At 50.4% G+C, this 10,133-nt stretch overlaps 1 protein-coding gene across 1 annotated transcript; it reads right to left on the reverse strand.

The window, feature by feature from the left end:
- Positions 1 to 2,017: 2,017 nt before the first annotated feature.
- Positions 2,018 to 3,772, reverse strand: LOC123124307 (uncharacterized). The gene is made up of 3 exons (XM_044544947.1): positions 3,665 to 3,772; positions 2,520 to 3,547; positions 2,018 to 2,378 (listed from the first exon to the last, which is right to left on the reverse strand). The coding sequence occupies exons 1-3, from the start codon at positions 3,679 to 3,681 to the stop codon at positions 2,206 to 2,208; spliced, it is 1,218 nt and encodes a 405-aa protein (XP_044400882.1). The 5' UTR covers positions 3,682 to 3,772; the 3' UTR covers positions 2,018 to 2,205.
- Between the last annotated feature and the right edge of the window lie 6,361 nt (positions 3,773 to 10,133).

The following is a 10,133-nucleotide window of genomic DNA, read 5'->3' on the forward strand; positions in this document are numbered from 1 at the left end:
AACCAGCACCGTTCCGGTGTGCCGGTCAGGCTACTCTCAAAGACGTTTTTTTTCACCTCGACGGAACGATCCCCAACTTTTTCCACGTACTCCAGGCATCATCGGGAGCATGCACGACAATTTTCATTATTTTCTGACGTCTGATGCATTTTCTACGGTTTTTCCGGTGAAAATACCCTAAAACACTGCCCGAACGTGACGCGACGTGCGTTCGGTGTCCGATTTCGTTCATATCTTGCATGAGGGCCTACATAGGGCATGCACACACCCTCGCAAAAAATTGTTTTATTTGATGCATGCGGTCACGCACCCCTAGTGCAACCAGCACCATCCATATCTTGCGTGTGCGGTATTTCATGTGTTTGTTCCACATTAATTATTCCAAACTTTTTTCACACATTCAATGATATCTATTGTTGCATATTACTATTCATAGATATCTTAAGAAAGCACAATTTTTTATTTAGATTCAAACATTTCAAATTCCATTCATATTTTTAGGATATTTTACATAAACTTGAAATGAATTTAAATTAAACATAAAAACAACTTAAACAACACTGCCCCCTAAACTAACTACTCCTCATCGCTCTCCATCACGAGGTCGATGACCTGCACCATGTCGCCGTCGCCACCGTCGTCATCGTCCGAGCCTTCCTCCTCGCTCTGCTCCGCCGCAACCGCCGCCTGAACGGCCGCCAAGGCCGCCGCCTCCTCCTGGGCCTCCAACGCCGCCGCCGCGGCGGCCTCCTCCGCTGACTGCGCCAGGATCGCGAGGAGCCCGGGCGTGTCCTCCGAGTCGCCGTCCTGCTGGAGCGCCGCCTGCTCCGGCGGGATCACAACGTCGGCCGGGGCTGCTGGGGCGGGGGTGGGAGCGGGTATGCACCCGCGCGGCTCGGAGGGCCCGGCTCCACCAGAGAGATCACCGACAGGGAGCCCTCGGGCGGCGCGCTTGAAGGCGCCGATGACGTCGTCGAACCGCTTGCCCGTCCAAAAACGGCGGCGGCCCTTCTGGTTGTAGCGTCCCCCGGGGTGCGCGCGAAGCTCTGCCTTGGTCGCCGGTAGGCCCTGCGTGGGGAATCCGTCCGCGGAGATCCTCCACTGCCGCGGCACCTTCGCCGCCGGCGACACGTAGAGGCAGAACCGAGCGACGTCCTCCGTCTGCCCCAACGTGAGGCTCGACGGCCAGTGGCCGCCTGGTGCCGCGCCGTCGGAGTCCCAGTCGCTGGACACCATCCCGTGCAGATCAGTCAAGAGAACGCGTGTGTGAAGAGGGAGAGGAGGGATGGACGGGCGGTGTGACCAAACTCGCCGCGCAGGGCGGGTTTTATAGCGTCGGGAATTAATGCGCGGCAGGTGAGGCGCCGTGGCGGGGCGGAGCGGGGCATTAAACTGCGGCAGGGAGGCGCCGGGCCGCGGCAGGCGCGGGCGCGGCAGTGCTGCCGTGCGGCAGCGACGCGGTCTGGTGGCAGGCGAGGTGCTGTCAGCCGGCAGCGGCGCGAGATGGGACGGGGCGGCGCGCGGAAGACGAGATCCCATGCAGCCGCATTGACCGCGAGCTGCCGCGTTGATCGCGGGCGAGTGGATAGACCACGATGGTAGGCGTGTGCGCAGTGGCCGGCCGGGTCGGTTGGACTAATAAATATCTACGCGTGGGCAGGCGGGATGACCAGACGAAAAAAATGGAACAACACTATGTGTATTTCTATACGTACACGACGCGGGCGGGTGGGTGGGCGGGCGTTCTCTTTTTCAAATAATCCCATCGCGCCCTTCGTTTTAAAGGGGTATCGGACAATCCTGACCATCCTTGTGTTGGAGGGGGTCTACCGAAGCAGAAGTGTAATAGTTATTTCACAGCTAGGTCAACCTTATGAGCAAAATTAAGCACTAGTACCGTTTTCTTGTCAAGCCTTAATACTTGGCTACAGGTAGCAAATGTTTGGGATCATTAATTTAACCAAGGTCACCAGCCATTACATACAGGCCCTCTAGCCTAGATAAATATAAGTTTCACCACAACCAAAATACAACTAATAGTCTAGATAAATATAAGTTATACATCACCAAAATATACAACTAGTTGCAGCTTCCAAAAGATGCCATGCAAGCAAGGTTAGAGGTTACAAACATTGCATGCTGGGAACATATAAGTAATAATAGGGTAACTCATGCATGCATGCATCCATCACAAACAAGATGGAGCTAGAGCGCAAAGCAGCATCTGGCATCGACGGCTTCCTCGTGATGTATGAACCGCGTGACACAGTCCACGGGGGTAACTCGCACTGGTTCCCTTTTCTTGCTGCTGGTTGTTGCTTTAGTCTTAACCTGGACAATGGTGATCTGTACATCATGCTTGGGCGGACGATATCCACCTAGCAGCATATACGTACGTACACATATGTTAGTACAGCAACACTATAGATATCTTCCATGAACTGACTGATCACAAAAACCATGCAATGCATGCACAAATGACATCAGAGATCGAGAGACAGAGAGTTACATATACTCACTTTGCAGTTGCACCACGTAAAACAAAATAGCACCAGAGTCCACATCTTTGCCAGCATAATCCAAGCACATGTCCTCACCCACACAATCATCCACAAGCCATGAGAATGGCAAAAGGATGGGCTCGCTGAGATACACAGAATGATCTTTATCAAGCAGCTGATAAGCGGCAAGCCCTCCATCTCTGCATGTGTAGATAAAGCCATCGACAGACACACATCTACCATTTAAATGGCACTTTGTAGGGCAAGTCCTTGGCAGGTCCTCTGCGAATGCTGCCCAAGGCATGACAACACGCCATTGCTTGGCACCCAGGTCAAACAAAAGACAGGAACCTGTGAGAGCATCACAGACTATAAAGGAATCGTCATTCACTGCTACATATCCAGATATCATAACCTTCCTGTGGAGAACATGCGACTGATCTGTCTTGCAACGCAGCCACGTGGTGGATCCATAACTGAACCTTGTCTGATGGAAAACTTTCAGAGTATCAGTAAGGGCAATGGTCACTCCACCAACTGTGATAAACAAAACAAAAGTATCAGCACTTGGCAGCCGCCGTACAGATAGACGATCCATAGCCATCGTACGGTCCTTGTTCAGACTAAACTCAAGCATGCCATCTCTTTTCCTCGAAACGGCGTGTATTTTTGAGCCACTGTGAAGGAAAAAGTGCCAATAGTCACCATCACCAACATATGCTGCAACATAACACGACGGTTGGAGAGGCTTGCCGTCGTCTCCTCCTCCTTGCAACAGTGAAGTCTCATCCATGACGCCTGTATGGTAGATGACTAGTTCTGACCCAGCTTGGCAGATGATAAACAGATCTTTATTGATACTTGTTGTAGCAACCGGACGCCTTTCAAAAGGGACTCGGTGTTGCATTGAAGGACGGCCAACCAGCGTGCGGTGAGGCATTGCCGGCAAGGGCTGCTGTGACGGGAGAGAGCAGTCGCGGGCAACGTGACCTTTGGTGCCGCAGGAAAAGCAAAAGCTTGGACAGTCTTTCATTTCGAGAAACCGTCTGCAGCAAGAACCAAATTAAACATGTCATCACTCCACTCACCAAGAGAAACTCACTAAGAAAGATGTAATAAGCTAGGTTAAACATGAATCTAAATTAATTCAGATCAAGCAAGACCTGCAACAATCAAGCATCTTGGAGGGTTGGTCGACGTGTTGCTGGGAACAGCTGGTTAGATCCTTCTCTTGCCCTTCTTGGTGTTGCAGCAGCACCGGACAATCCTTGTCCTCGTACTCCCTAATTGATCCATGATTAGTTGACAGTAGACAACAAATACGTAAACAAGGCGACCAAATAAATAAATGGTCAAATAATCTGTGCGTGGAAAAAGTAAACTAGCTAGTTTGCTGCTTACTGTAGAAAGCAGAATTCCTGGTTCTCTCGATTGCGCTCCATGTCTACCCGGCGGAAAGAGGAATGCAGCACCTGTATTCCCCCCTGAGCTGGATCTTGGAGGTTGAAGGTGGTGACAATGGCATGTAGGTTGTCACACCGGCAATCTTCTAATTGTTGACGTGGTGCCAGGCTGATCCAGACGGAGCACATGAGCCGACCGTCGAGACGGGTGAGGAAGCCACACCCATGACATGAACTGTGAGGACATACAGAGTCGATGGTGATGGGCGGATCCAGCCTGAGCCTCCCCCTCCCCTGATCATCACCCTGATCCTGGTGTATGTAGCTGAGCTTGTAGGCATAGATGGTGTTCCCACGGAGCATGTAGATGGCATTGTCTTGCTCCATGTAGACGCCGCGGCCGACGATAGGGATGTAGTCTCGCGGCGGCCTTGTTTCGTCGGTGAGCACCGGGGTCCAGTCGCGGGAGGAACCCGCCGCCCAACCACCGGTACTTGTCCTTGTCGTGTTTGTGTTGGCCGACCTGCTCCCATTGGCCCACGCCCCCGCCCTCGGGGAGCGGATGCAGGGGTCGCATGAGGAGGCTCAACTTGCCGCCATATTCTACGATGGGGCATAGAGCAAAGATGTGGCCAGCGGCGGAGATGGGCATGCAGTTACGACTCCTCCCTGCTTGAATCTCCGGCGGGAAAGGAAGATGCTCCGGAGATGTGTCTGTCTGGGGCTGCTGCAGAGTTAGGTGCAGGGCATGGGGTTGCTTGCCGGCACCGTCGTCCTCCTGGGGCAGGACGCAGAGCGAGCGGCCGTCGGGAGGCAGGGCGGCGCTGGCGTCGAACCTGCGACCAGTCCGCGTCTTGATGTCGTGGAAAGCCTCGAGCGCGTCGTCGCTCCGGCCGAGGATCCGCCCGGACCGCGCCACGCGGAGGCGTTTGAGCCGTAGGACGGCGCCGTCCTTGAGGCCGACGAGCAGCGACCAGCCGGGCCGGTCCGGCGCCGGCACCGGCGGGGGTGGAAGAGTAGTCCGTCCCGGGGGCCACGCGGGGGATCCGGGGGGAGCAGAGACTACGCCAGCGGCACTCGCAATTGCGCAAACGGCACTCGGACTCACGCGCCAGCTTCCACTCCTCCGCCGTCTCCGTCTCCGCCGCCATCATCGACCGCAAGCCCTCCCCCTCCGCCTCCATCATCCTCCTAGGATTTGCTCTCGCTGGGGTTCGCTCGGGACTCGGGAGATCCGACTGGCTTTCAACGAGGGAAGTTGGGCTATGAGGGAGGACTAAACCTCATGGGCCGTTCGTTTTGGGGCAGTCTTTTGTTACAACATTTTTGGGCCCAACTTCTGTTACATCCATTGCTGCAAACTTTGTTGTCTCCATTCTTTTTTTTAACATAGTACAGACGCAAATGCTCATATATACGTGCATACACTCACCCCTATAAACATACACACGCACACTCTATCCCTATGAGGGTCTCCGAGAGACTGAGCCGGCATGTGACTCGTAGTCGCCGGGAACGTCTCCTCCCACTGAACGCGTATCGTCGGAAATCCTAAAATAAATTCAAGATAAATAGAAGCATCAGGATTTGAACCCTGGTGGGTTGGAGATACCACTGTCCTTCTAACCATCCAACCACAGGTTGGTTCGCTTTGTTGTCTTCATTCTTGATTTGTGTGGAAATAAGGGGCCATTGCGGTGCATTTGCACACGTGGACGTCATCAGATCATGGTTAATATTAGCACATCCGTCTGTTGGCTATAAGCCAGTGCCACGTCATTTTTAAAGCCTCCACATACAGTGGTTTGACTGTTAGACTGATTCTAATAAAGACTAGGACAATTAATATTTTCATGTGTACATCCTTTTATCTTTTAAATAACTAATGGTATGAGACTCTACGTGGTTAGGCAACGAGTTTAGGTGCAACTACTCAATTGCAAATCCTTTCTTGAATGATCTTGCAAGATAAGAGAAGATGGGTATGATATATTTTCTCGAGCCGGTGAAATTCTTTCCATTCAACCAAACTCCATTTCACTCTCTTAATTTCTTGTTTGCCCAAGGAGGAGCAAATCTTAAGCTTGGGGGAGTTGATGGCTCAAGAATTTGCGATGTTTTTCATAGTGGTTTCTATCTGGTTTCATCGGATTTTTGTGGTTCTTCAGATATTTCTAACACGAATCCAACAAAAGAGAGGAATAATAATGCCATTAGTGCTTTTGACCGTCCGTCGCTAATTTTACATAAGAATCCCTATTGTTTTAGGTATTCAACACGCAGTCCTCATAATAAGTCAACCCGAACCGGCACGGCCGAGAGAAAAGCAAGAAAAACAACCTCCCGCGTAACCCTGCCTCCCATTTCCCATCTCCACCTCCTGCCCCGCCTCGCCCCGCCTCACCATGCTCCATCGTGCGCCGCCACTACCCACCCCGTCGGCGCGCCTACCCCTATACGATCGGCTACACGCGGCCGAGCCCACCTTCTGGATCAGGTCAACGCGGTGGCCGGAGCGGTTGGGGGTGCTACTTGTAATCTTCGTTGGTTTTTCGAAGAGGAGAGGATGATGCAGCACAGTAGAGTAAGTATTTCCCTTGGTTGTGAAACCAAGGTTATCAATATAGTAGGAGAACCAAGCAACACTACGTAAACAACACCTACACACAAAACACAAACCCTCACACCCAACGCAAATAATAAAAATAACAATATGCAGCAATTTTTTTTGGCATTTTTGAGTATAAAACCAAGCAATAGATCTTATGATAAAAGTAGACCCTGGAGGCCATAGTGTTCACTAGTGGCTTCTCTCATAAAAAATAGCATACGCGAAGGAAATATGCCCTAGAGGCAATAATAAAGTTGTTATTTATATTTTCTTATATCATGATAAATGTTTATTATTCATGCTAGAATTGTATTAACCAAAAACTTGATACATGTGTGGATACATAGACAAACAGAGTGTCACTAGTATGCCTCTACTTGACTAGCTCGTTGAATCAAAGATGGTTAAGTTTCCTAACCATAGACATGAGTTGTCATTTGATTAACGGGATCACATCATTAGAGAATGATGTGATTGACTTGACCCATTTTGTTAGCTTAGCATTTGATCTTTTAGTATATTGCTATTGCTTTCTTCATGACTTATACATGTTCCTATGACTATGAGATTATGCAACTCCCGGATACTGGAGGAACACTTTTGTGTGCTACCAAACGTCACAACATAACTGTGTGATTATAAAGGTGCTCTACAGGTGTCTCCGATGGTACTTATTGAGTTGGCATAGATCGAGATTAGGATTTGTCACTCCGATTGTCGGAGAGGTATCTCTGGGCCCTCTCGGTAATGCAGATCACTATAAGCCTTGCAAGCAATGTGACTAATGAGTTAGTTGCGGGATGATGCATTACAGAACGAGTAAAGAGACTTGTCGGTAACGAGATTGAACTAGGTATTGAGATACCGACGATCGAATCTCGGGCAAGTAACATACCGATGACAAAGGGAACAACCTATACTGTTATATTATGCGGTTTGACCAATAAAGATCTTCGTAGAATATGTGGGAGCCAATATGAACATCCAGGTTCCGCTATTGGTTATTGACCGGAGACGTGTCTCGGTCATGTCTACATAGTTCTCGAACCCGTAGGGTCCGCACACTTAACGTTCAGTGACGATCGGTATTATGAGTTTATGTGTTTTGATGTACCGAAGATATTTCGGAGTCCCGGATGTGATCACGGGCATGACGAGGAGTCTCGGAATGTTCGAGACATAAAGATTGATATATGGACGACTATATTCGGACACCGGATGAGTTCCGGGTGGGTCACCGGATATTTATCGGAGTGCCGGGGGGTTATCGGAACCCCCGGGGGATCTAATGGGCCAACATGGGCCTTGTGGGAAAGAGAGAGAGGAGAGGGCCTAGGGCTGGCCGCGCGCCCCCCCTTGGGAGTCCGAATTGGACAAGGAGGGGGTGGCGGCGCCCCCTCTTTCCTCCCTCTCTCCCTCTCCTTCCTTCCCCCTTCCTCCTTCCTAGTGGGACTAGGAAAGAGGGAGTCCTACTCCCACTAGGAGGAGGACTCCTCCCACTCCTTTGCGCGCCCCAAGGCTGGCCGGCCTCCCCCTTGCTCCTTTATATACGGGGGTAGGGGGGCACCCTAGGACACACAAGTTGATTCTTCCAAGCCGTGTGCGGTGCCCCCCTCCACCATAATCCACCTCAGTCATATCGTCGTAGTGCTTAGGCGAAGCCCTGCGCCGGTAATTTCATCATCACCGTCATCACGCCGTCGTGCTGATGGAACTCTCCCTCGACACTCTGCTGGATCGTGAGTTCGTGGGACGTCGCCGAGCTGAACGTGTGCAGATCGCGGAGGTGCCGTATGTTCAGTACTAGGATCGGTCGGGCCGTGAAGACGTACGACTACATCAACCGCGTTGTCATAACGCTTCCGCTTACGGTCTACGAGGGTACGTAGACAACACTCTCCCCTCTCGTTGCTATGCATCACCATGATCTTGCGTGTGCGTAGGAAATTTTTGAAATTACTATGTTCCCCAACAATACGATGGATAGACAAATTACTGTTGGGCAATTGACAGAAGAGCAAATAATTATGACGATATCCAAGGCAATGATCATGTATATAGGCATCACCTCCAAAACAAGTAGACCAAAACGATTCTGCATCTACTACTATTACTTCACACATCGACCGCTATTCGGCATATATCTAGTGTATTAAGTCCGAAAAGAACGAAGTAATGCTTGAAGAATGATTACATGATGTAGTTAAGACAAACGCTAATAAGAATTCATCCCAACTTTTTATCCTTAATGTTGGAAATATGCCCTAGAGGCAATAATAAAGTGGTTATTATTATATTTCCTTGTTCATGATAATCGTTTATTATCCATGCTATAATTGTATTGATTGGAAACTCAAATACATGTGTGGGTACATAGACAACAACATGTCCCTAGTGAGGCTCTACCGGACTGGCTCGTTGATCAAAGATGGCTATGGTATCCTAGTCATAGACATGAGTTGTCATTTGATGATGGAATCACATCACTAGAAGAATGATGTGATGGACAAGACCCAAACTATGAATGTAGCATATGATCGTGTCAAGTTTATTGCTATCGTTTTCCACATGTCAAGTATATTTTCCTATGACCATGAGATCATGCAACTCACTGACACCAGAGGAGTACCTTGTGTGTACCAAACGTCACAACATAACTGGGTGACTATAAAGGTGCTCTACAGGTATCTCTGAGGGTGTCTGTTGAGTTGGCATGGATCAAGACTGGGATTTGTCACTCCGTATGACAGAGAGGTATCTCAGGGCCCACTCGGTAATATAGTATGACAATGAGCTTGCAAGCAATGTGACTAATGAGTTAGCCACGAGATCTTGTATTACGGAACAATTAAAGAGACTTGTCGGTAACGAGATCGAATCTCGGGCAAGTAACATACCGATAGACAAAGGGAACTACATACGGGATTAGCTGAATCCTTGACATCATGGTTTGACCGATAAGATCTTCGTAGAATATGTGGGAACCAATATGGGCATCTAGGTCCCGCTATTGGTTATTGACCGTAGAGGTGTCTCGGACATATCGGCATAGTTCTCGAACCCGCGGGGTCTACACACTTAACGTTTGGTGACAATATAAGTATAGTTGAGTCATTATGGTGGTTACTGAAGGTTGTTCGGAGTCTCGGATGATATCCCGGACATGACGAGGAACTCCGGAATGGTCCAGAGGTGAAGATCGATATATTGGACGAAGGGTATTGGAGTCCGGAATTGTTCTGGGGGTACCGGGTGATGACCAGCGTCACCGAAAGGGGTTTCGGGGGCCCGACAAGTGTTGGGGGCCCCCATGGGACAAGGGGAGGGAGCAAACCAGCCCATTAAGGGGCTGAGCGCCCCCCTCACCCCATCTCACATAACCAGGAGGGTTGGGGCGTTCCCCTAGGGCTTCCCACCTCCCGGCTTGGGGGGCAAGTCACCCTAGGGGAGATCCCATCTGCCCTGGCCGCCGCCCCCCTAGAGGAAACCCTAGGGGCGCCACCCCCTCCTCCCTTCCCCTATATATAGAGAGGTAGAGAGAGGGCAGCCGCACCCGAAGAGCACATCTCCACGCAACGGCGCTGCCTCTCCTCTCCCTCGCATCCCTCTTCCTCTCCG

The sequence above is a fragment of the Triticum aestivum genome, chromosome 5D (genome assembly GCF_018294505.1).
Source record: "Triticum aestivum cultivar Chinese Spring chromosome 5D, IWGSC CS RefSeq v2.1, whole genome shotgun sequence".
Classification (NCBI taxonomy): domain Eukaryota; kingdom Viridiplantae; phylum Streptophyta; class Magnoliopsida; order Poales; family Poaceae; genus Triticum; species Triticum aestivum.